This window comes from Patagioenas fasciata, chromosome 3 (genome assembly GCF_037038585.1).
Source record: "Patagioenas fasciata isolate bPatFas1 chromosome 3, bPatFas1.hap1, whole genome shotgun sequence".
Lineage (NCBI taxonomy): Eukaryota > Metazoa > Chordata > Aves > Columbiformes > Columbidae > Patagioenas > Patagioenas fasciata.
In genome coordinates this window covers 60,117,884-60,145,816 of record NC_092522.1, presented here as the reverse complement: position 1 = coordinate 60,145,816, position 27,933 = coordinate 60,117,884, and the positions used below count along the sequence as shown (strand labels likewise).

The 27,933-nt window shown below is 40.7% G+C and overlaps 1 protein-coding gene across 1 annotated transcript; it reads right to left on the bottom strand.

The window, feature by feature from the left end:
* Nucleotides 1–157: 157 nt before the first annotated feature.
* OPRM1 (opioid receptor mu 1) lies at nucleotides 158–27,181 on the bottom strand. The gene is given in 5 exon segments (XM_065835507.2): nucleotides 158–2,630; nucleotides 9,485–10,005; nucleotides 10,868–11,220; nucleotides 26,677–27,101; nucleotides 27,104–27,181. Coding segments are annotated over 5 exon segments (1,416 nt in total). The 3' UTR covers nucleotides 158–2,591.
* Between the last annotated feature and the right edge of the window lie 752 nt (nucleotides 27,182–27,933).

Genomic DNA, 27,933 nt, shown 5'->3' with positions numbered 1-27,933 from the left:
TTAAAATAAAGAAATAGAATGTATTCTTTAAAGCAGTCAGATAACTAATATGAGAACCTGCAAGACAATTGCATTGGTATCAGTTGATTGCATGGCATTTTTTTAAAGCTATGCTATGGTGTAACATGTTAATCAACGTGGATTTGAATACAATATGTTGCAAATACAGAAGAAACATGAATATTTTTATTAAAGGGTTACAGTGAAGATACAGAAGTTGTGTAATATGCTACTTACTGCAAAGCACTACCAATTAACATTCGTGCCTTCTGGAAAAAACAAACAAACAAACAAACCAAAATCAAAAAACAAAAGACATTTTACTTATTTTTGCTAATGTTTTGCTAATAAAATTTTCTTCCTCGTATACTTAGACCATCAAAGCTATAATAACATTACTAACGCTAAAAATATTTACATTCAGGCTGCTCAATTCATTACTGCATTGTAGAAACCTAAAATATCTCTAGAAATGTTAGGCTGTCTGTTGCCAAGTTTTAGTATTTTTCTGGTGAACTTGGTTCCATTCTAAGTACAAAAGAAATAATGGCTTCAATTCATTATATAAACGCTGTGACAGCTGATGAACTTTTGACTAGGCACGAAACCATGATTTTAAGTTTAATTAAATGTAGATCGGATTTATCAGTTAAGATTTTTCAAATAGTCATTCAATGTATTTCAATTTTCTGAGCATGGCTGAAATCTCAGAACCTGTCAAGTAGTGATGACATCATATGATGCTAATCTGTCTGTATTTCTGGTGTATTCTACATTCTTCTTGTTATCTAAATAATACTCTTCTGTGGTGCAAAACAATACGTCAAATTCTTCCGAGTGCTTATTTTATACTGTTTAAAAATTAAATGCAACACCTCTTAGGACGGTGATGACTTTGTTTTAAACTTTAATGATTACTATGAGGAGATCATGCTAAATTAATACAAAACTGAATATTAAATCTCTATGACAGCACAGTGGACTTTTCAACAGAAGAGGGAAAAAAATAAGGCACTTCTGCTATATCTAGTTTCATATTCTGCTGATATGGAGGGCTACATATTTAGCTACAACACAGCGATGAAACTCATGTATTACTTTATTTTACAACTTGCAGTGATACGGCCTTCAATCTTTATTACACAGTCCGTGGAAGAAACAAACGATTTCAAATGAAAAGCATATTGTTACATAGATTTTAACAATGAAAATAAGAAATACATTTTACCTGCAGAAACAAAATACAAAACTTTATACCACAGAGTAGCATTTTAGAATACTCTTAAATTCATTAAAGTACATTTTCCCCTGATTAACTATTGATGATTTATTTACAAAGCAAGTAACAAACAATGGCTAGAAAATACCATTACACCACACATTATCTACACGGATAGCTCTATTTTTCTTACTAGAAAACAGCTAAGGTGGCATTTACTACAGTACAATGTTTCTTTCATAAATCTTAACATGTTTTAGCAGCAAATACAAAATGGAGAAGCAGACTGTATTACATTAGTTATAAAAGCACACGTATTATGGGTTTGGTTAAGAAAAAATAGATTTCTAGCAAAATGTAACCTTTTTTTCTTTAACAAAAGGCCTAATGCGTTAACAGCTCCAAGTACTTCCTGTAGGGACTGTCAGTGACTTACAAATTTGAAATGTTGTTGGCAGGGCAGTTGAAATTTGAGAAACTAGTTAAAAGAGAAGTCATCATCAGCCTGTGCTAGCTCTGACAGGCTCATCGCTGGATTTCTACTCACACTGTAATTTCTGTTAATAGTCTCTGCTGTTCTGGGGATCATTTGACAGTCAATAACAACACAGAATACTTTCATTTACTCATCTCTTTTAGAAGTGATAGCCCATTGTTTTGATTTTAAAGATTTTTTTTTTTTCTTAATGTGAGAAATAGAAGCAGAAAATGAAGCTTGGAGGTCTTTGTGGCTTTGTTTGTTGTTTTTTTTTTTCTTGATGAGCACTGAGATACATCATTTACCTTTGAAACTGTGGAACATGCAATCCTTGTAAGAGAAGGCCTCTTAAACTGCAAATATGTTGTTCTAGATGATCTTGTGAGACTTCAGCACACAAATAACCTGCACATAAAACACCTCTACAAATAAATTTTAAGAGTAAATTGAGTACCAACAGTATTACAACTTCATTTCCCATTATTTCCCATCCTTGAAAGCTCACCTTCATTTTTCAAGCCATAGTTGTCTAGCCTTTGAATATTTGCTTCCAACCTGTTTAACTTGTCAAGAACATGTCAGATGGCTACAGGTACAGTAGCTTTGTTTTAGACTTACGTATGTAGTCCTGGTAAACATGACTGTTTTGAACACCGAAGCCTGGCAAGCTCCCATATCTCTTGGCTCTGCTTGCTGCTAAGTTTCATGCTTCTGTTATGTGCAATGTAGAAGTGCTGCAGAAGCAACTTTTGACAGACTGGAAAAGCAGGCACTTTCCTCTGTGGTGTTTTTTTTGAGGGAAAGTGTATCCTACATATTCCCATCACATACTGCCCAGACACACTGTGGCACTAGTGTGTCATTGCTTTGAGAGCTATACGGCAGGAGACCCTGTCACGGCAGTGGAGTAGTTTCAGCTTCTTGAAGTTCCAACTGAAAGGAAAGAAATTGCAAATGCAATGAACAGTTACTCTATTTCTTCCCACCCACAAGTTCATGTGTGGTGTTTGCACGTATGTGGGGGTTTGTTTGTTTGTTTGGTTGGTTGGTTTTTTGTTTTTGTTTTTAAGAGGAATATACTTTTCATTTGCAGCTACTGTCCTGCTGTATAAAGCTAAACAGGTAGACCAGATAGTAAGGCAAGAATATGCCTTTACAACGAAGGAACAAAGGGAGGGGGAATGACCACAGAGAAGTTTTATGTCTGACCTCTAAAGACAAAGAAATGTTAGTAGATCTGAAATTTGAATTAGAATAAGTTTAATACCAAGCTAGCTGTTCTCTTTCTAGAGGGTAACCCTCTATGCCTTTAATGAATATGGAAGGATTTTGGGCTCCTCACTATACGAAAGATATTAATATGCTGGAGAGAGTGCAGAAGAGGGCGACAAGGCTGGTGAGGTGTCTGGAGGACAAGACTTATGAGGAGAGGCTAAGAGAACTGGGGCTGTTTAGCCTGGAGAAAAGGAGACTGAGGGGAGACCTTATCACTGTCTACAACTACCTGAAAGGAGGTTGTAGCGTGGAGGGTGTTGGTCTCTTCTCCCAAGTAACAAGTGATAAGACGAGAGGAAATGGCCTCAAGTTGCACCAGGGAAGGTTTAGATTGGATATTAGGAAACATTTATTCACATAAGGGTTTGTGAAACAGTGGAACAGGCTGCCCAGGGAAGTGGTTGGGTCACCATCCCTGGAGGTGTTTAAAAGACGTATAGATGAGGCTCTTAGGGACATGGTTTAGTACTGGACTTAGGCTATGGTTGGACTCAATGGTCTTAGGGGTCTCTTCCAACCAAAATGATTAAATTATTCTATTTCACTCCCTCCCTGTACTACTTTTGCAGTAATTGCAGAAGAGTTTGTATTTTAGATTATACCTTCTATGCTCACATCAGTACACTGGCTAGCTTTTGGATTGGCAGCTAAAATAGAGTTTAAATTCTGTGTGAGATGGACTTACATCAGTAAACCAACCCAGCAACTCTCAGCAGTCAGTCAGACATCCCATTTGCATAGAGGCACAATAGCACTACAGATGTTTCCATCAGGAAAATCTGCTAAGTGACCAGCATGTACATAAAGTCTGCGACCCTTTGTACTACCCAGCAAATGTTGCTCTGCAGCACTAGAACCTGTGGACAACAAAGTGGGAGATACTGTGAATAACAGGTTTATGCTATGGAAAACAGAGTCACAGGTGAAGCCCGATTGAGAAAAGACAGGGAGCGTGCTCCTGTGAAAGTAACCGCACATGGGGAAGGATTTTTGTGCCAGGGAAAAGGAAAGTGCATTTTCTAACTGGCTCAATTTCCAAGCACATTCATCAGAGTGGAGGCCGTTTGGGCTTCTGATTTGGAGATAATTTTCTCCAAGGCCACAACATAACTCAAATGCTTCTTCAATTTAACATGCTATATTTAGGGATTTTCTTTATTCTCTATTTGGAATATTTCTCCTCAGCTCCTTTTGGCCAGAAACTGACCTGATCCTAAATGTGAATGTCTCCATCTTTTGGAGAAGCCTAGATCCAGATATGAATTTTGAAGTCCACATTCACTTATATTTATGGATTAGATAAAATAGAAGCTTTTTATTTTTATTTTTTTTTTTCTTTTTTACCAGTGAACTTTTTCTGATTAAGGAAAGAATTGAAATGTTTTGTTACCCATTTATTCTAATTCACAGTTTAAGGAATGTCACAAACACAGGCAAACATAGAAGCCAGCTAATTAGTTCTGGTTCTCATACCACAGTTTATTCTTGTTTGCTTTAATGAAATAGTCTCACAAACACATTCTGTTTTCTCCGCTATCTAAAGGATTCACTAAGGGCTGGTATAAGTACAAATCAGCTACAAAAGAAAGCCCAGTTTCAAGGATCTATTGAATTTAGACAATCTTTTCATAGATGTAGTTATTATCTTGACAGAAATGGTCTTTATAAGAGATCAGTTCTTAATAATTATTATTGAAATACAGTATTATTTACAAAGAAGTTGTGTCCATTTTCTAGAAATACACAGAAAGACCATTTTCTATTAAAACAAGTAAATATGAATCTGCTGAGGTTTGGAGTTATAGAATCTGCCCAGCTTTTGTCATGTTTCTGTATAGGACTCACCAGCATTCCCCATATTTGTTTATATCTGTCATATAGCTCTGGGAAAATTCAAATGTAAGAAAATACTTTATTCATTTATTTAATCAAAGGGAAACTAGCTTTCATTTTTCCCTTGTTTCACCTTAAAAATATATTTTTTTTACTCCAATATCCTTTTTATTTCTACCTATGGCTGTCAATTCAAGCAATAAAGAGAAAACCTTTCAGGGCTGTGCACAAATACCAGAGCCTCTGATTACTGGACATATCTTAGGCTTCATTTTCAGCATATCAGAAGGATTTGCAGCTTCCATTATGGCATTTAGACACAGCGGTTAAGGAGAAAGCATCAGAAGCTAAAAATACAAAAAAACCCTAGTTACAGAGGACGACTAAATAGTCCTTAAAACGTGTCTATACATAATTTGCTTAGTTGCTTGGATATATTGAGGTGAGGCTGCAATAAAAACTTAGATATGTCACAAATAAACTAACCCACTGAAACAAATTTTATTTCTCAGATTTCTATAGTTATTAATAATCAATTTTTCTGATTATTTAGGATTTTTTAGTTATTAACAGGCAGATAGTAATAGAAATATAAGGTATTTGGAAAACAAATTTTGCGGGTAAAAATAACTATCAATGAATTTTAAATTTAAAAAAATATTCAAATTTAAATCTAGGAGATAAATTAATGCAAAGAGTCTCTGTGCATCTGAAGTAAAAGCTACTTTGAAATATTTGTCAAGATCTTCGTTATGAATCAGCTTAATGTCAATGACATAAAAAAAAAAAGATTGAGTATTTGCAAAAGCTAGCGTTTTGTCCTTTATTACCATTCCCTACCAATATTGTGTCATACAGAGAGAAGTTCTGCTTTGCAATCAATTTTTCCAGAATTCCATCACTTCTACTGTTGTTTTAACTCTTCATGCAAATGCAAGATTGCATGTGCCTCCTTGAAAATTAAAGTGAGCCAAGACTTCATGCTCACTTCGGAACAAATGTTTTGTTTGTAAAATGTAACCTGTAACACAGGATGCAACCCCCACAGATGTGAAATATCTCAGTCTTACACGATTGCTAGGTTTTGGATGCCTGATTAGCCACTGTCTGCTCTCTCTAAGAACTATGTTGCTTCATCGAGCATGTACTATTTTTATAAATGCTCACACCATCCGTGTTATGGATCAGGTGCTACTCTTTGCATTTGAAATAAGCTGCATTTCTGGAGGAATTTTGAACCTGTTCAGCTCTTCCACTTTTTGTAAATGCTGATAAAATAATAATCAAACTCTTAATCAGGATCTTTTTAATAATGCCAAGGAGACATGGAGTAGGCCAAAGGCCAGTATCTTAACTCAGAATGAGTATTTGTGATGTTTCCTGTTACTAATTTTGCATTGATAGAAAACACAGTTGTTCAGTCCACCAGTGAATGCTTATTTTTAAGTGCTTTTAGACTGTGAGGCCCTAAGCTGCTGAATGACTGAGTGCTTGCTGTTCTTATTAACTTTGGCAGGAGTAAAGAATTCTCGCTTGGCAAAAAAGCAACTTTTAGAACATCCATTTCTTCAAAAATGACTTCAACTGTGCCAAGTACTATAAAGGCTTGCAATTAGAATTTGTACCAAATGCTCTCCAAGGCCTTGTCTATACAAGAAAGAGCTTGTCTGTATACTTAGATCAATACAGATAAACTAACTAGACTTTCTTGTACAGAAAGCATTTATCTGTGAAAAGGATGCCCTGTCAATAGAATTTACAAATGTTCAGTGTTTGAACAGTGGTGGTTTTTTCTTTCTTTTTGTTCTTTTTTTTGTTTCTTTTCTGAGAGAAAAAATTGCATTCACCCTAGGACTTTTTGTGTTTAAAATAATAATAATGATAATAATAATAATAGATGTTACCCTTGCAAATAGTACCCCAGAGAACCTTTTTAGTGTAGGTTAGTCCTACAACATTGTCTGTCATTCTGATAGTAGCAGACAAAGAAAATGTTGTCTTTTACAGAAATGTTTCCTGGGAAAATAATAAAAAAAAAAAGTTTGAACATGACTTGCTGTGAATGTATTTTATAGACTTTGTGGAGAGTGAGAAAGCCTGCCCCTGATAGCTGGTGTGCTGTAATCCAGGGAGTGCAGCAGTGAGAAGGCTCAGGTCAGCATCCAGTGAGCACATCCTGCAGAAATAAACTGGCAGCAGCAGCCAAAACAAGGACTGCAGGGATGGTGGTGAGGGAAGTGAAATTTGGCCCATTTATGGCCACTTCAAGCTCTTTCAAATACCAGACCATGCAAAGAGACCTATTCACACATCTATAAGGACATGAGCTTCCAAATGTTGTCGTCTTCTCCCCAGTCCTGGGGAGGACTGCTGGCTACTTCCTAGGAAGAGCTACAGAAGTAGTCAAAGCTGGGTAGTCACACCATTTCTTACAGTTCTGCATATACTTTTTTTGTTCCATGTATATTGGCTCTTGGCTTCAGTTCCCTTCCTTACTGCCTCACTCGGACATCACTCCTGATATTTTCTTTTCTGGTCTGCACTCTTCCTCTCATCTCCTTTTCCCTTCAGCATCTACCCCTTCACTTCTCTTTATATGTGCTTTATCTCTTAACTAATTCCATCACTATTACCCAAATGGAAGGAAACCAACCAATCAAGAACCCACCTGTGAGACCAGCTTCCTCCTTATTGCCTCTATACACCTCACTTAACTGGCTTGGTCTACCCCTGCCTCATCTGGCTCTCTCACTTGTTAGTGTAGGTTAAAAGACCTTTGTGGGAAGGATCATCTTTGATTCTGTGTTTGCCCAGTGCCAGGAGAAATAGACTTTATTTCACTCAGCCTCTAGGCAGTAAGTACCACATCAATCTTTGCTAAGGCTAAAAGTTTAGAAGGTTACGGCTCTCCTAAAAATAATACAAAGAAGCATAATTAAATGTAGAAAATGTGTGCATACACACTGCACTGTAAAAAGCTGGAATTGTACTAGATATAGATACAATCCTGTTGTCAGACATATGCACAAAATTGACTCCACTGAGGATTACAAATGCATTATTAACAGCTGAATCTGTCCACTAAATTTTTGGTATACCTAGTAAATGCTACACATATATACATACCTTTATGTATGTGCATATGCAAAGTTTGGGCAGTTCTGCTCTACCACCGAAGTGTGCAGGTACTAAAGGATTTCACAGGTCACAGTTTGGCATGTATGAATCAGATGCTGGTGAACTACACCACCAACTGCAGATGCTTAATAAAGCTTCCCCTTCTCTCTTTAGCCTCCTTGCTCCTCTTTTCTGGTGCAGTGACTATTTTGTCTGTTTGGAGATGGTAAAGTCCTAATGTGGGCTTTCTGGCAGCAGTCAAGTGACAGGTATGTGATTTCTTTCACAGGAAGCCATTGACTTGTGCCCCTTAAGAAGGCAGCTGGCTTATGGCTGAAGCGGCAGCAGTCAGAAATTGAAGCAGGAGCAATCTAAGTATAATATATTGCTGAAAGGTGATGTGTCAAGGAATGAACTAAGCTTGTGCCTTTTGTTCTTCTTTTTAATGAATTACAAAGGTGACTCAGGATTTTTTTAGCACTTGTGATGAGCATGAATTACTTTCATGAATGTTAAGATTGCCTTCATCTTTTGTTTGGTGTTAACTGAGGGATGTTGATTGCAGGAATAATCACAGTAACATGGATGTTGAACAAGTAACAAAATAGCTTCTTCGCAAAAGATAAGAAAAATTAGCCTGAATTAAAAGAAATCTCTCTTGGTATCTGCTGTGCCATAAAATTCCTACTTCTCAAAGGCTTTTTCTACATGGAAAAGGTATATTGTCAGTATACCTTACTAATAAATTACAAAATGGCACAATACTCCTTAATAGTTGGACTAGCTGATCATTGTAGGTCCCTTCCAACTGAAATATTCTATTCTATTCTATTCTATTCTATTCTATTCTATTCTATTCTATTCTATTCTATTCTATTCTATTCTATTCTATTCTATTCTATTCTATTCTATTCTATTCTATTCTATTCTAAACATGTGCATATACATATTTATATGTGTTTATATATATCTCAAGACCCACTCTAGCTAACACAGATAATTATCTGATACAAGAACTGCGTGTAGACAGGACTTTGTCTGCTTCTTGCATGTGTTCCAGGACAAACAAGGCCAGGTAGGCCTTCTTTATACATCAACCAAAAGTGTACAAACACAGTTTCTTCTCTTTTTTATTCACTCTCATAACAGAAGAAATAGAGAGACATATATTCTGGCCCATTCCTGTCTCCCTAAGCAGACAAAGAGTATAAATAGAGAAATCTGTGATTATTCCCTAGCCAGTTGTAAAGCAGTCATCTGTTGTAAACATTCTGCAAATAAAACACTGTTTTATTCACTTTGTATATGCATGCATGCTGGACCCAATCATACAAGGTACCTCTGAAAGCCCTCAGCTTCTGAACATCAACTAGAGGACAGAACAACTAGCATCATGCAGGACTGGGGTCTCTGTGTATGCATGCACCTGTTTCAAATATAACCTTGAGGATGTTTAGATCTTCAAAAAGCTACAAATCAGTATAAACTGTAAATTCAGAATACATGTCATCTCCAAGTGGGAGGCCTGGATCCAGAGATGACATCTCCACTGCTAGTCATACCTGATGGTTAGTCCTGTCCACAGTGTTGGCAGTGGAAGCATGGTCACGAGTGTTTTGTCGGACTCGGGTGGAGTTTTGCTGCTCAATGGTTGAGGAAGTGGGGATGCAGAACTCTCTGAAACACCTTTTGAAATTCTCATCTAGAAATGCATAAAGGACTGGATTAAGGCAGCTATTTGTATACCCTAGAGCAATACAGAAGTGCCAGGAGACAGTCTGGAAAGTAGTTTCTGGGATGTTGACCAGGGCTTTAATGATGACATAAATGTGGATGGGAGTCCAGCAGACAATAAACACTGCCACCACCACAAGAACCATCCTTGTGATTCTCCGCAGGTTCCTGTCCTTCTCTTTGGAGCCAGATAACATGCGAACACTCTTTAGGCGTAAAATCATCAGCCCATAGCACACGGTAATGATCAGGACTGGCATGATGAAGGCAAAGATGAACACACAGATTTTCAGGAGGTTCTCCCAGTACCAAGCAGGGTGGGAGAATGTAAGTGTGCAGTCAATGGAGCCTAGAGAAAAAAGAAAACAGCAGAGAAGAACAAGTGGTTCAGTTTTTCACGTGCTTTTCTTCAAACCTTTATTTTTTGAAAGCACAGGCAAATGTGTTAAGATTTACTAAATAAACAGCTAAAATGAAGCAACCTGGGACCTGGCATCAGTAAAAACACTGATAGCACCCAGGGCTGAAAAACATGCATGAAGTGTCAGTTAAAAAAACAAAACGGAAGTGATGTGTTTTCTTTGGCATTTTATGACTTGGAATTGCACATATATTGGACAAGAAAAACAGCTGAATTGTCATAAATGCTTAAACTTTGACTAATTTTCACTTTCAGTATAAAATCTGGCCAAAAAAAAAAAAAAAAGAGATGACATGACACATTAATTGTGCACAAAGGAGGGGTGCACAAAGGAGGGTTTGGATGTTGAGATGCTATCGCTTCATGGAAGATCTTTGAGCATCGTGCTCTGCATCATGTCTTGCCAAATTAGATACAAAATATCTATGACTGCCAGCTTCTGTGGGAATATCCTAAGTAAAAAGCACAGGCTTCTGTGCTGTAGGAGAGTGCATAAGCACCCCACAGAAGGTAGGCAGTCACAGATGCTCTTCCAACCACTACAGTAACTGTATGGGGCAGCAAGACTCACAGGGATCTACAGAAGGAGCTGGAGCTGCCTGTTGTAGAAGACAGAACATGTTCAGTGCTGTGTCGTCAACTACAGCCAGACACAAAACTGTCGAAGGGCTCATCTGCACTGACACCTGGAGGTCAGAAGTTAATTCAACGCCTCTACAGTAGAGTGGAACAATGCAGAAAGGAGTTTAAACATGAAAACATTCAATTTAGGAATGAAAGCCAGACTTACCATGTCTGTATTTAGTAGTTGCCATGAACATAACTGGCAGGCCAATGGCAGACGAAAGAATCCAGTTGCAGACATTGACAATTTTGGCATTTCTGGGGGTACGGAAATCAAGGGCCTTAACTGGGTGGCAAACAGCTACATAGCGATCCACACTCATGGTGCAGAGTGTAAAGATACTGGTGAACATATTGTAGTAGTCTATGGATATAACGATCTTACAAAGGATTGTACCAAATGGCCATGTTCCCATCAAGTAATTCACACTCTGGAATGGCAGAGTACTTGTTGCGAGGGCATCTGCCAATGCAAGATTGAAAATATAGATATTGGTGGCAGTCTTCATTTTCGTGTACCTAGAAAAAAATCAGCAAAACATGTGAATGATCACAACTGACAGTGTTAAACAAAACTGAGTCCAGCGTGCCATGTATTAGAAACTAGATGTGCTAGATGTTATAAAAGATCGTATTTTCTGCTTTTAACCAAATGATCTTGCTATGGTTTATCTATAGTAGTGTTTGTAGTTCAGTAAGACATTAGTTAAATGGTGGAAGAAAGAAAAGACTAATTTAATTTGTGCAGAGAGAAAGGATACACATAGACGAAACAATATTATAGATGCTAAAGAACTGAGAAATAATTTGAAAAAATTGTGTTTATACATATCAGACTCTGCATTGAATGGACACATTTTCTGCATCTGCTGACTTCACGTCAAGTATCAGAATTGCAGTCTATGGAAATTGGAAACTCATTTGTAGGTTGTGGAGTAGTAAAGACGCAATTCCTCAGGGAATAAGTACATAAATGATTAGTGCAATTATCAAAGCCACTATGTCTAAAACTCAGGCTTTTAAGATTTTCTCATTTGTTTATAATTATAGAATTCAAAAATGATTTGTAACGATGGTTATTACATTGCTTTACTAATCTTGGTGTCCTATACGGGCTGGACAGATGGTTTTTCCAACTGAATGAGAACACAGATGCTATTGACCAGATGCACTGAGCGTATCAATAGAATCAGCACCCTGGGTGGATGCTGCAGCCCTGTTGCTTGAGGTGGGAATTCATGCTCTGTCTCATAGTGCCTATTTCAGCAAAAGGGTCTTCAAACTCCTTTGCACTTTCCTCTGGCTAAGTCTCTGGCACTAACTACCCAAACCCCAGTGTCTAAATTTTGAATATGTCACACTTCAATCACAGCTGAACAGGGGGGAGCTTTTTACGTTTTAATTTGTGTTTGCATTGCTAAAGGTAGAGTCCAAATTGCTCCATAGTTTCATCAACTTTTGTGAAGAGACATTTACAGCTGCAACTCCTTGTGTCAGCTGAGCAGCACTTGAGATCCACTGTTCATGAGCACGCTTTCTTTTTGCAGTGGTACAATGACTATTTCACTCTAAATAACGTTTCTGGCTATCTTGCCCTGCTGTCCTGCTTGCTGCCGAGGTTGCTGGGTGCTGTGGCTGCCTGGCTTTTGGAGAGACAGATGGTTTGCTCTTTTGATAAAACTCCATTCTGTTTCTGCAGAGTAACAAGTGCACTGTTTGATCAAATATTTTACAATTTATGGAGTGATTTGCAAGATGAATAGCCCATTTAAAAGGATTTTACAGGCAACCTGTCAGGGAAGACAAAGTGTAAAATGTAGTATTTAATGTTTTTCTCTCTGACTTTGATGTCTCAGAACACGATTCACTTGCAGAAAACAGGTGACAGAGCTCTATAGGGAACACACATTTTGGTACGGTCTGGAGAAATGTAGATTTCTTGCTGAATGCATCTAGATAGCTTTTATGATGAACATCTGAAGAAGTATGTGCTGGCTTTGTTCTCTCATTTTGTAGCGCTGTGTATGAGGAGCCACTAACAACCCTAATTTCAATTCAGGATTTTTTTTTTTTTTTAATATTTTCACGTAGATCCAAGCTCGCTCTTGACTGTTGTCTTGAGAAAGTATGACCTGAGTATGATACTTCCAAGTTTTAAATAAAACCTATATTCTGAAAGTACCCTAAAAAACTTTTCTTACAGGAACACTCCATTTAACCAAGAGATTGTAACACTAAGGAGGAGGTAGATGCTGCAAGCATCCATGCCTCTATCTGCTGGGAATTATTCAGGAAAATGCACAGGATTGTAGTGTGGGAGAGGTACACAATAAGATGCAGCTCTAAGAAAAGTTTGGAGGGAGAAGAAAATATTTTCTAGGCAATTTGCTGGAGAATCTTGCAGAGGAGAATGAAATTAACAGCATTTTTATATCGACTTTACTATTATCCAGAATGAAAATGTTGTACTAGGCCCTCCTTTTGCCATGTCTCTTGTTGTTCATCAAAAACTAATGTCTTTCCCACGGGTCTGAAAACAGATCCAGGACTAGCTAACGTTCTGTCCAGAGACCTAACCTGGAGGTTTGATTGCATAATGAGCAGACATCTCCAGCTTGCTCCAGTCTGGTCTGCTCAGGCAGCAACAGCAGCAGAGGGACAGTGGCTCTCAGTTCTGCACAGACAAGGAAAGGTGATGATGATCCTGTGCCCTCAGCCAGGCTGCTGATCCCTAGTCAGTTCTGAGGTGATTGTCCTACCTTTATGGCTGGACAAGAAGCCATGCTTAGGTGTGCTGCTCAGTGCTGCTGCCATCATAGAATCATAGAATCACTTTGGTTGGAAGAGACCATCAAGATCATTGAGTCTAACTGTTAACCTAACACTGGCACTAAACCATGTCCCTAAGAACCTCATCTACATGTCTTTTAAACCCCTCCCAGGATGGTGATTCAACTACTTCCCTGAGCAGCCTGTTCCAATGCCTGACAACCCTTTTCATGAAATTTTTTTTCCTAATCCAGTCTGAACCTTCCCTTGCACAACTTGAGGCCACTTCCACTTGTCCTATCGCTTGCTACTTGGAAGAAGAGACCAACACCATCCATGCTACAACCTCCTTTCAGGTATTTGTATTGAGCAATAATGTCTTCCCTCAGCTTCCTTTTCTCCAGACTAAACAGCCCCAGTTCCCTCAGCCCCTCCTCATAAGACTTGTCCTCCAGACCTCTCACCAGCTTTGTTGCTCTTCTTTGGATACCCTGCAGTGCCTCAATGTCTTTCTTGTAGTGAGGGGACCAAAACTGAACATAGGATTCGAGGTGGGGCTGAGTACAGTGGAACAATCACTTCCTTAGTCCTGCTGGGCACGCTATTCGTGATACAAGCCAGGATGCTGTTGGCCTCCTCGGCCACCTGGGCATACAGTTCTGGCACAGTTCTGTCTGGAGACCAGATAATGATTTTTTTTTTTTTTTTTTTAATCAGCGATTAAAGCCATTCTGATGATTTAAAGGGAATACTTCATACAGAAAAAAAAGCAAAAAAAACCAACCATCAACCAATACATGACTCTTAGGTTGACATACCAGAAAATGAACAGAGAAATGCTCTGAATAAATGGAATAAAGGTTCTCTGCTGAAACTGGCACAGGCCTTATCCCACCTAAACACTACACATTTTTCAGCTCTGCTATCTTGCTTTCCTTGTCAGCTTATGCTTCAAAGTTCTGGGACTTATTTCATTTAATGGACTATTAATGAAAGATTTTGCTTGATATACTCTGAAATTTGTATATTTCTAATCACTTTGTTCTTAAAAAAAAAAAAAAAAAAAAAGAAAGCAGAGCTTTTGTGGTGGTAGAAAGTATTTACCTCCACAATTGCCTAATCAACAGAAGCCTATTGAAATCTACATGATTCTTTTCAGTGAATTCTATGGCATAGAATATTTAAGATTTTATAAAGGGCTTATTTCTAAGAGGTACATTTTGTTAAACATGTCTTTTTCAAAATACGTAGATTATCGGTGTCGCCAGGATTATTTTTTTGGTATGAACAAATAAATACTAAACCAATTGATTAACAGCAATTTTAACAGCAGGAAAAATAACAGTCCCTCAAAATGCAGCTCTTCAAAGCCTTGATCTTAGCCATTACTATATCTTTCACTACGGTATTGGTCTACCTATTTGAATAAGCAGCACAAACATTTCCATCATCAAGACATAGAGGTATATGTGATGAGATTTCCATACTTCAGAGGGACTGGATTTTATATGTAATTAAAGTCACAGGATATCTGTATGGCTTATAATACCAAAAGTATTGGATTTAAAAGCAATCTTCTAACAGATAACTGCTTTTGCACTTCCACTCAAGGCCACTAGGGAACCTAGAAATGAGCAGGTGTGTAACGAAAGAGTCTTAAATGCAAAGCCATAAAAATCTGAATGCTGATATTTAGAGTACATTGACATTTCAGCATCCGAAATACTAAATGTATTAAACTTTGGATGACAATTGAAGACAAAAGTTGGCTTTGGGCAACATTATTTCTATTTTTACAGCTCTGCAATGAAAGACTAATAGAACAACATGATGGTTCAGTTATTTTGTGTACATTTATCTTGATACATATTCAGACTAATCATGCTCATTATAATACTGACACTCACTAATATGCCCTTTCTATCTCCTCATTGTAGGTCTTATATCATAAAATATCTGTTTATGGAGCATGTTTTTGTACTAGCAGAAGATATATCAGATTTACAACAGTAGGAATATCATTTATGTCTGTCTAATTCTGTAGGGCAAACTCAGTCTTGCCTCTATCTTCGATCTGACAAAGCTTTAAAATATACTTGAAGAGTGAAGATCTGATCTGTAGAGGTCCACTCAACTGGGATTTCTTGGAATAAGAAAAAGTAATACAGAAAATCATGAGAACCCTTCTCAGGTAATCACCGAGTTCCTAGTACTCAAGGATAAATAGAAAGTCTCAAAATGACCTCTTCAACTGGCAGCCAATGGGGCACTCATTGTTTGCAAATGAAATAAAAGGTGGTTCATGAAACTAACCTACAGAGACCCCCAGCTCAGTTGCACAATGTGTAAGAGCATCTAGAGCAGGAGCCATGAGCATCTTCCCTTCCACCTTACAGACACGTGACAAGAAAGATGTGAGCCTGCTTCTACTTCCCTTTCTGCAAGACGCGCCACAGCTCTCTTTCTGGTCTGCCCACTCCAAATATTTAGTGTGCGCCTATCATGTGCAACAATTTTTGAAGATTCCTTTCTTTTAAGCCTCCATCTCTCAAAAGTAAATAAAAAATAACATGGCAATGACATATTTTCTTTAAAAATCATGACATTTTTGATTTGCATCACACTTTTTCTAAGCCTAATAGACATAGTTGGTATTGCGCCACCTGAGTGTTGACCCTGTCCCTTCTTGGATAAGCCATTTACATCCACGTAGATTGTTGAAATATACCCTGCTCCAGACCCATCAGCCTTTTCGTACCAGATCAGTTTTATAGCATCCTTGTACCACGAGGCTGGTACAAAGAAGTCAGTGGGTCTAAGTCTAGCCCCATTAATACAGTGACACGTACCACTACAAATTCGAAAACTGCTCCTGTCTGAATAGGAACAGTGAGGAGAAAAGCAGAAACAGTCTTTTGCACTTAGGAAATTGGCTGGCTGATGGTAGATTGGTAATAACAACATTCAGTAACACAAAAGCATGAAAGCTTTCGTCCACAAAAAGCTAATTTGGAGGTAAAGCCTCCTTCAACTGATCTGTTTTTAAGTTCAATGCAAAATATATGAAAAACGGGCTTAATTACAGGAGATTCATTGCAGAAAGCAGTTGTTCATGAAAATGGTTTGGCTGCTGAAAGGAAAAACAGCCAGCAATTAGGTCTTGCATACAGACAACCTGACATAACTCTTGTTGATGCTGGAGGAGATTAGGTTAGTGTTTCAAATTAATGTTCTTTGTGCATAAATTACTCGCTAAACAAACGAAGAATCATTATGTGCATATGTTAGATTAGTTGAAGTCTCCTTGGGTGGGAAGATTGAAACATGTGAAGTATGCCTAGTTGAATCAATTTAAATGAACATTTATTTCCATAGCTGTTCTGCTGCATCTTGTATATGTAACTCAAAAGCAGTAGGAAAGAGGGATTTTTTTCATGTTTTCCTGAGATACCAGATACTTGAATTTTTCACTGAACCCTTACAGCTTTGACAAACATCATGTCATACTCAGGTTGGTCTGGAACCTTGTCCCTCTCCTCCCCCACCTCTCCCCCCACCCTCCCCCCCCTAATTTCTTCTGTCTGCCAATCCAGTTAATATGTTTGACACTGAAATGATGTCACTCAGCTAAACCATATCCTGGAAAGAATAACTTTGAGCAAAAGCGTCTCAAATGGTAGACTTAACTGATGGCCATCATATGTCATTGTCCTTTTTCTTTCTTTGCATGGTGGTTGTTCTCTATAGAGTGAAAGACCCATACTGTATTTCAGCCACAGTTGTAACGTGCACTGTGGCAGACTGTTACCTGCTAAAGTTTTGAAGTCATATGTATTCTGGATGAGCCTAACATACCTGTCAGGGAACATATGACTTCATCAGCTTGAAGATTTAGTCTTTGACTCTTTTATTCAGGAATACTTCAGAATACTTATGCCTTAAGCCATTAAATTAAACTCTGGGTACGAGCACCACAAATTTGTGGACAATGCTCACACATTATTACACAGTCAGGCCACCTAGATTGGAGGTGCCATACTATGGTTAACAATATACTTGTCCTTTTGATTGTATGTTTTTCTGAAAAGATCATACACAATAATGTAATTTAAAAATAATAAGCCCTCAGGGAAAACAAACAAACAAATACAAAAACCAAACAACCCTCCAGCAGGTACAACATTATAGCAGAAAATGTTCACCCTTAGTTACAATGAAATTGTGCAATTTTCAGGCACGTTCACTTACTTCCTGCACTGATCCTGAGTTTGGGGGTAAAAGCTGAACTGGGGAAGGGAACAAGATTTTACTGCCTTTAAGAAAGACAGAGGCAGAGGTTGTTTCCTCCTGTTAAAGCTTTGCATCTTGACTCCCAACATGGTGTGACCCAGTCACAGAAATACCAAGTATCACTTCAGGTGTTAAGGCATGACATGCTAAGGGGGTGTACTAGATCTAAAATAGCAAGGCCTCATTATTTGACATACTCAGTGGGGAATGCTGCAAGGCCTCCACATACATTATGCTGGAACAGCTTTCACCTCATCTCCTTACACAGCAGCAAGGGGATGTCTGTTTTCTGAGGGAACTGAATGTATGTGTTGAATGTGGATCTGAACACAGGGCAGATAACTGCTGGACTGTACTTGCTTCAGCTGCTACCTCTCTTCTCCCTAATACTTTGTTTTCCCACTGCCAAGTTCCTTTTCCACTTTATTCTCCTCTGTAGTGCAAATGAACCTAATCCAGAATTTCACCAATGTTTACTTCCCTTGGGAAGCAAGCACCTTTAACTTCCCAGCTTGTCCTTTCCTTACATCAGGGGCTGCCACAGGGCATGTGGAAATCCACCGCCATTTGCCTACAGGACCCAAGCAGAAGCAGGCAGAGCATATGACATCTCGTGGAAGAGCATCGTCTCAGGGCCATTTCTCCTGTACTGAGAACCAATTAGTCACTTCTCTCAGACCTCAGCTTTTGGGAGCATGAGAGCCAAATGAAAGACTTTTAGGCAGAGTCAACTTACTTCAGACTGCTGTGCAGGTCTCCTTGAGAATGATATGGCACCAAAAGACTTGAGAAGACATCTAAGACATCCCATTTTTAATGAATTACAATACTGTGTTGGGCTTTCAGCTAACATTCACTTGTTGCTTTCTTTATGGCTCCTCTTGCTTTTTTTCTTGTTATTGAAAGGAATCATAGAGAGATCTTCCTTCTACTATTTGGTTTGAACTAATGAGTCTGTCTCTTTCCAGAAAAACAAAACAAGTTTCTTTCTTTGGGATAAACATGTATTTTGGGGAGGAAGGCTGATCCTTTCTCTTCATGTCTGACTGAAAGGATTAATGAGTAAGATTACTTCAGATAGAACACACAAACACCACAGTAGTCATAACAGGTAACTATTTTACTATTTCTGTCCTACTATTTTCCTGCCTTTTTAAAGTTACATGTATATACATAATATCCTGGTATAAATTCATATAAAATAAAGCTGATACCATGCATTCTTTCTTTTCTCCAAAAAGGGAAGGGGAACCAGAGAGGAACAGGTCTGTACAGACATGTCAGCTTGCCACACCAACATTTAAGATGTTGCGATATCTTATAACTCCTATTAGCCTATTTCCTTTTTCTTTTCTCAGGCACCATAAAAAGCTACTTAATGATAAAAAACAAATGACAGTAACACATATGCTCCAATGCCCAAACTGTCATCTGCTGGTACACTTCCATTCCCTCCAGCCTATTTAAATGGGGGAAAAAATATCTCCAAATTATTGCAGGACTTAATCTGGCCTGTTTGTTAAACCACATTTAGCTGAGTCGCTGTTTGCCTGATGCTGAGGCATATATGGGTCTCCATAAAGGCTGCTGCTTTCACCGTTACTGTGTAACACATCTCTCAGAAGTAAAACAATGGTGCTAAAAAGGCCAACTCAAATATACTGTCATTATGCAGCAGTGGGTACTTACTTACTGCTGAAATTTTTGCTTTGCTGGGATGATGTGAAAACAGTTGGTGTCTTCAACTTAACCTTCTCCCCTCCTGCCTTCAGGGAAGTGTGGTTGAAAATAAAACCACTGACCACATCTATGATAACTGCAGTGACATTTTTCTAGGAGGGACAAGTTAACAGCTATTTTCTCTGGTTTCCAGGTGCTCGTTCCCTCCTCCTGATCTATGGACTGATGACCTCAGGTGAGAACTGTACATGAAACATCGCCAACTTGGCAGGGAAGCTGGCAGGGAAACCTTTGAAGGCAGTAGATGTGAGATCCTCAAAGGTGCGATGGGGAGCAGCAGAGGTAACACCCCCTAGTGAGAGAGTATCAGAGGAGCAGCACAGGTCTCAAGGCAATGCCACAGACCACACAGATTGAAGTAATGCTAAGTATACAAGGTATGGTGTCTCATATACAAGAGATCAGGATCTTCTAGTGAAGCTGTCAAGTTTGATCTGGCAAAGAACAACAGCGGTGAAAAAAAAGGAGTGGAGAGAGAATAAACGTGGAGGAAGACTTGCCTATGACAGGGAAAATGGGAAAAGCAGGCGATGATGAAGGCAGGTGTGACAGAAAGAGGGAGCATGATTACGTGTTTTGAGAAGACAGGATCAAAAGTACCAGGAGATGTGGATTCAGTCTCCGTGTGACAAGGAAGAGGTTGCATCTGAAACTGGGGCTCTGAGGGATATACTGAGACCATCAGCTCATGACAAGGATATGGGAAACTGGCTTCTTGGATGATTTTTCTATAGAGGCAGCACATCCCAGGGTTGGAGGTTAGCACTCTGCGAGAGGAAAACAGGGAAAGATCCCCCAACTGCTGCTCTCTGCTCCCCCTTAAGACAGGGACTTCTCTGAGGTGGGATTGCCGTATAGAACACAATGAGGAGGAGATGTTCAATTCTACACAAGGATTCAAACATTTTTGTTTTGAAGGTTTATTCTTGATCTGAGATACAAGATCTTACAGCTGATAATTGAACACTTCTCAGTGAGAAGAAGGAAAAAAATATGCTATTTCATGTCTTTCACAGTTATCTGACTAGCTATGGTCTGTCATCCTTATATTTTTTTCATCATGCAAATTCAAAGGGAAGTATAAATAAAATTTAGAATTTTTTATCATGAAACAGATGAATGAGAATGCTTCTTAACACAGTTGGGCTAAGCTGTGGAACCCCTTGCTAGTAAACATCATTAAAAGCCAACTTCCAAAAGGGAGCAGGGTCTTTGAAAGATAATGATAGCAGCCCTACTTATAATGAAATAAACCCTAACTTCATGGTATAAACCAAAGAAGGCACAGATGGTTATAAAAAACAACTTCGTTTGAGACCAGTCTAACCACAGCAATTCAGAAAATACTTGCTTTCAGTTTTTGTTGTTGTTTTTTAATATTGTTATAATGATCAAGGATTGAAAACTTATTTTCACTGGGAATCATAATGAAAATAAATAATGTGTGGAAAATGTCCACTAATGAGGGTCTGTATAACACCCCTCTAAGAACACTTAAGCTTAAAAATAGCCAACTTAAAATCTTTAAAAATGTTTCAGAATTCTGAAATTTTACTTTAGAGAATGTTTGTTTCAAAATAGCTTTGTTTAGACATGGTAATGTTGAGACCTTTTCTCCCAACATTATTTTTGATTCTGATTTTTTTTTTTGGACTACTGCATGGTAGAAATGTCCACAAAAAGCTGTTGAATACAATGCTGATGCAAACTGCAACTCAGAAAGTCCCTCTGCAGTCTTAACAGACTGTTAGAATAATTTTCACACAGTGATGCTCCTATTTATTCCACTCTTCAACTGAAAACCGGCTGCTGGCTATGATTGGAAAAGAGGTTAGTAAGCTAGCCTATGATTCTGAGACATTTGGGCTTACATCATGTTATGTTTGAGAGTTTTGTAAATATGTCACCATCTGATCTAGAAAAATTATGAATGCTTATCAACAGTGCTCAGCAGAAGTTATGCCTGATAATTTTAAAAAATAAGATAAAAGGAAATAAAGCGGTACTTCAGGATAATGCTAGCTAATTAGGTCATTAGGCATTAGCTTGCTAATAATTACATAATACAAACAATGTGCTTACAATATTTTCTGATTTTACTGAAGCAATGACAAGTTGTTAAAATTTTACTTATTTCTATGAGGGCATTTTGAAAAAAATCAGGAAGTGTTTAACATTATTTTTCCTGGGAACTATTTCCAAAATGATACTCGAGGAAAAATACAGTGGGATCAGAACAGGTGTTTCAAGAGCAACTGAGTGAGAGGGGATGTTTTTCTGCCCAGAGGTGCCTGGGGGTAGCTGCTAGCAGAGCGTGGGAGGGTCTGCCCTCCTGGGGCAGGCGTACTGTCCCATGCGGGGAAAAGCTCAGTGGGACTGGGCACAGGGTGGCACAGATTTGCACAGGGTCTGGTTTAGAAATGAGTGTTCAGGCTGCAGAGCTGGCTGCTGCTCGCTCTTATCCCACAGTCACCTCTGCACCCTCAGGGTGATGGGGGTTATCCCCACATTGCAGGCTAATGTGTTTTTCCACAAATTTTGACTATAGCTATGATGATATATTTAAAAAAAAAAAAAAGAAAATACAAAGGTATACATGCTGTTTTATCTGTCTGCTTCCCCTGACCTTGGGGGATGGAGAGGAGCAGCTTGCTAGTCAAACATTCACCCACTAGCAGAGGTTGGTAAACCTATCACAACAGTGTGCAAACAGAGACACCTGCCTTTCTGTAATGCAGGATGCTGAGCATCAGCCCCTCGCTAGGCTGCTCAATTAATTCAGGTTCTGTGCTGTTCCTGCCCAACCTGACTTCCTCAATTCTGTCTCCAGATCTTTGCCTTGTGCTGGTGAGCAGTATTGATTCGTAATTGACACAACTGGTTAGGGCTCCTGTAGCTTTAGGTAACAGCTCTTAGCAATGAGGTGGAACCTTTCATTTGCAGACAGTGAAACAGACAGGACACACATTCATACATGCAATGCCACCCAAATGGAGACAAGTTCATGTGACTGTGGATGGAAAGAAAATAATGAATTTATGCATTTCTTGGTTTCTAAATTTCCTGATCTGTGTTGCTACAAGAGATGCTGTAGGCCTTCTTTCACACAGCATCTGTAACTCCATGTCACCTTGCAAAGAAGAACCCTTCATTTTTAGTCAAACTTGCTTTGTTTCAGCCACTTCTAAGCTTGTGATCATTTTCAGTTAATTTCTCTAAACAGACTCTCCCTGCTTCATATGTTGTAATGTCTTTTCAAACCCTGTGCTTTTCCCTTTCTGTGCACATGTGAGAATATTTATTTCTCTGGTGATAGCAATTATTCCTGGAAGTGAAATTTCACCCCAAATTCCATTTTACTTAGCAAAAGTTTTCCTGAAATGTGAACCGAGCTGAAATGACCAGAGCTTTTAGTACTGCATGATCTTTCCAGATGAGATGATGTTTTAGTCACCAATCTTTTTTTCAAAACAGTATGAAGAGGCAGTTTTCAGAAATGTAGAAAGAAATCTCTTCATTTCAGAGGACTGATTTTCCTGGTTTTGTTTGTTTTAAAGCAGGGTAATCATTTACACTAATGAAACAAGACATTTCCTTCCTCCTGCTGCAAAGGATCACAGAGAACCCAAGGCCCTTTTGTTTATGATATGTGACAAAATTAATAGCAAAGCAATTAAGGAATCACTTTAGTGACTTTAGCGGCTATTGGTGGAACTACAGTCCTCCCAAGGCACTTGGCATCACAGAGGACTGGAGCCTCCCAGAGCTATCCCTCTCTTCCAGTCCAGTGATGTTAAGATCTAATCTATGATCTATTACAGCTTTCTAGCATATTGCCTTAATCACAGGGCGTATTCTTCTTCCCACTCTAATGTGTGACTAATATCCCACTGTCTTGATGAGAAAGCTGGAAAAGCCTATAGATTACTGTGTAAATTAATTCAATACCACATGGTACTAATTGTACACTGTCTTGTTGTACTCCTCAGCAGCTAGAAGTAGCATTTGTTGTTGACACAGCCATAACAACACTGTTCATATTAGTAATTTACACTTCTACAAAGCATATAAGGAAAACAGATAATAAGAATTATCTACAGATTTTTCAGATTGCAGGAAATTTATGGCTGGCAGTAAAACCTGACTAGTACTGCTGTCACTCAAAAGGTGTTCTTTTGTACTTGACAAAAGAAGCAGCTCAGTGTTAGTAACATGGGGTTCAGCCTCACACACTACAGATATAACACATAAATATTAATTAAAGAATTAAAGTATTCAGCTGAACAAGGACCATTTGGAAGACTGGGGAGGGTGGATGAGAATGTGTTAATTATGAAGTAACATGTATATAAATTGGAAATCCATGGATCTCTTTTGCATGAAGAGCCTGATTTTCATATTGATAATGACATTTTTAACTCCTTGTTGGACATATCTGCTTTCTGATCCCTGTTTGCTCCAACTGGGACAACAGGGTGGCACTGTAGACTGATAGTGATGGTTCCACATCAGGCAAATACTTGCACAGCTCTGGCTCCAAACCCATGGATCTGCTTCATGTGGAAAAGTTGTGAGAATAATAATGTTTATAAGAATAATATAATAATTATTTTAAAATATTTCCAAAGAAGCCTAGCGTGAGATATTAGCATGCAGCACACTAAGTATGAAGTCATGGTTGCTTTCACTGGGCCTAGACTCTGAAATGTGACTAGGGACTGCATTTCAAATATCTAAGCACCTACCTCCCAACCCCTAGTGTTTTCAAAGCAAACTAGTACCAATATTACTTTAAAAATTTATTTCTAGTTATCTTAATTCTTCTCAAAATGAATACAAACTTTGATATTTTATTCTTCCTGAGCAGGCATGGTGTGAGATGTAGATAAAGAAGGTAAGTTTTATATGATGCCAGATTCAGTCCAGTGAAAGGTTTGCCTTCTGTCTGTAGTTGGATCCAAGGATATATGAATCTGAGTGCATATGCTCATCATTTAGTATCTACATATTATATGATTGGGAATATTGTCATGTTAGTATAGCTTGCAACAGGTAGAAAGTTCCCTTATGCTGTTCAGATATACTAAACATATAGAGAACCAGAAAAAGGAAATGCATTTTAATGTTGCTTAAACCGCACATTGTGTTCAACCATTAACATGTGAACTCTTTCTTATCCCAAATTGGTAAACAGCTGCATACTATTAATTGGGAAGGAATTCTGTCATACCAAAAGCTGTTCTTGCACAGGAGACCTGGGTTTCATCCTGCCTTTGCCATAGAATTCCTGGACGGTTTTTGGAGAATCCATTTAATTTATTTATGTTTTCCTCTGTAAAATGAAAATATATTTTTGCTTTCTCCTGTTGCTTCTGGCTTTTGTTTTTAAGCTGTAGTATCAGGGAAAGACGTGCTCTTCAGATAGAAATCTAAATGCAAGTGCCTCATTCAATTTGGCTTTGTGGTGCAAGTGTAATTCAATTAATTAATGCAAGAAATATGAACCCAGTATGGGTTATGCCTGTTATAAATACATAATTCCAGTGACAATCTGTGGTGTATTTCTCTGCGGACAGCTAGCCTGGCTCTGCTACATTGTGCATCTGTTTTTTCTCCCAGTGGAATGCATTCAACACCGGCTCAGCCAATTGCAGTCATGCCCCTGTTCAGAAGCCTTTCTGCAGCTGTATCTTCACATAGATAGCTTGAGCCTCAGACTGACTGAAACCACAGGGCAGAAAAGAATTTCCCCAGCTCTGTGCATTTAAAATACAGTCTCTAAAGTGTAGTTAAACTCACTAGGTTTCTGAGCTACTATAGTTTGAACCACTGATGCACATTACTTGTGTTCCCATTAGATCTATGAGCTGCACCAGTTCTGCAGTGACATCCCCAACACATGCAGAAGGAATCATCCTTCGCTACGCAGCAGCACCCTGCCTTGACTGCTATCCTCACTTATAGCCAGCACCGTCAGTGCTGCACCCACCACAAAGCCACGCCGCACCCACCTCAAAGCCACACCGGTGGCGATGCTAACCTCTGCTCCAGCTTCCAGCTCTCTGTGGCCACGGCCCCCCTACCCAAGGGCTGCTACCCCGACTCCTTGGGAAACACAGTGTTCAAAGGGAAAAGGGACGCTTTATAGACCTGGAAAAAACGGAAGTTCTGTGGCTGCCCCAGCAGGGAGGGAGCGCGCCCCAGGGGCAACCCCCGCAGCAGCGTCTGCTGGGCTCTGCAAGGTTCGGCGGATGTTTGATTTGGAAACGACGAGCAGCCAAGGAGCAAGAGTGGCTTGCTCAGCCCCGTCCCGCCGCCACGCTCCCGGGAGGTGGCAGTGTTCCCCCACGGAAGCGCCCACCCCGCTCTCGGGCGGGCAAAGGAGACCGTTGATTCCTGCTCTTACCCGCTCTGCGCCGATTTACGGGCGTGGGATTTATCGTGCGTGAAAGATACGGTTGTCAGTGACCTGTAAAAGCCCGGGTGGGCTTGAGTGCGGGAAAGCTGCGAAAGGTGCTGCAGCATCGCCGGGAAGCCGGGATTACGCATAGTGGCTGAGATCCTGACGCACTTATACACACGCATTCGCATGCATGTACATATACATATAGAAATGTATATGAATATAGCAGGAAATCTATAAATCTGGCCAGAGAGAAGCTTTTACCCGAAATGCCATCTACATTTCTTTTGCGCGTTTGGGAGAAGTGGGGGGAAAGACGTGTGGATGTGTGTCGGGTGTCCGTGTGCGCACACGCTCATACGCTCATAGGCAGTGGCTGAAGTCCCTTTAAATTCTCCCTCCTCAGCGGGCAAGTGTGGGATTCAGGCCTCGTTGGCCAGAGCAGCTCCCAAGGGTGCTGCAGCACGGACGGTCCGCAGAGCATCCCCGGATCCGCACCGGTTTCTGACAAACCGCCCAGCCCGGCCGGTCCTCACGGCCCTACCACAAGTTTCTCTTCCCGATCACCCGTTTCGGCGCTTTCTCAAAAGCCTCCTCCCCTTCCTCGCGGAGGTGGGAGCCCCTGCGCGCCCCTCAGTGCGCTGCCTGCCGGAGACGGATCGCAGTGTCCCCCGTCGGGACACCAGCCCGCAGCCCGGCTCCCGCAGCCGGGCGTCCGCCCCGACGGCAGCGGCCGTTGTCTGTGGGGCAGGGCAAGGCGGGGCGGCACTCACCTGATGATGACATACATGACCAAGAAGTTGCCAAAGAGCCCCACGACGCAGACCACGGAGTAAAGGGCCATGATGGCGATAGCCGTGACCATGGAGGGGCCGCCGCCCGCGGGCGCGCAGGGCCCGCCGCCGCCCGCGCTGCCGTTGAGGCCGCCGCAGGCCTCGGAGCGGTTCCAGCCCGCCACCGCCGCTGCCGCCGAGGCGTTGCCCCAGGCGCCCGGCGGTGCGGCCGCGCAGGGCGGCACGGCGGGGCGGCAGGCGACGGAGGCATTGGTGGCGAAAGGAACCTCCAGGGCGCCGGCGAGGAGAGGCGCGGAGCCGTTGCCCAGCAGGTAGGCAACAGCCATGGCGCGCAGCGGCGTCAGCGCGGCCAGCGGCTTTCCGCGCCCGAGGGATGCGCAGCGCCGTGCTGGTGGGGGACACGGATGGCGCGACGCGCGGTGCCGGGGAGGCGGTGGCATCCGCCCGCCCCGACGGCGCGCCCCGCCAGTGGGTGCGGGCACATGTGTGAGGCGGGCGAGGCGGGCAGGGGAGGAGGGGCCTGTGGCGGCAGGAGGGGCAGAGGGTGGTGGGGAGGAGGGACCTCCCCACTCCGCTCCCTCCCGGGCTGGAGGGACACGGGCAGCCCCCCCGGCGCTGCCGCCTCCCGCGGTGAACGGAGCTCCCGCCGGGGTGCACCTGGTGCAAAGCGTGACCTGCCCGCCCCGTCGCACCGCTGGAAGGCCGGGGGGAGCGGGGGACACGCCAGTAGGTTTCCCCTTCCCTGCTGGTCGCACTTGGAAAGCGCTTAAAATGTTCCCCTCCAGAGCGCCACTTGCATCGATGGCGAACAACAGAAAGTACCGGTGGAGACTGACTTCGCGGGCTCTGGACCGGGGCAGGGAGGAGATCAGTGTGCGGCTGATTAACGTAATGAGTCAGAGATCTTGACAAAACGATAACATCTGTGATTACGTGGTGAACTGTACGGCACCACGCTGGGAGGGGCGACTGTGAACAGAATTGTGCTTTGGAAATGACTGGGATCTCACGAATTCTCAGGATTTTCAGAGGACTTTCTGTGCCAGAGCTCTAAGGATCCTCTCTCCTAGACATTGGTATGATTGTTATTGGATGCGATGCCACAGATCAGGAAGACATCCAAGCAATTCTCTGAACTGTACCTGCCTTGTGCCGGGTGCTTGACTCTCACACTGTTTGCATCAGCAGATTTCCGTGATCATTTTGTTGCAGATGAGCAAAAAGATTCATCCTCAG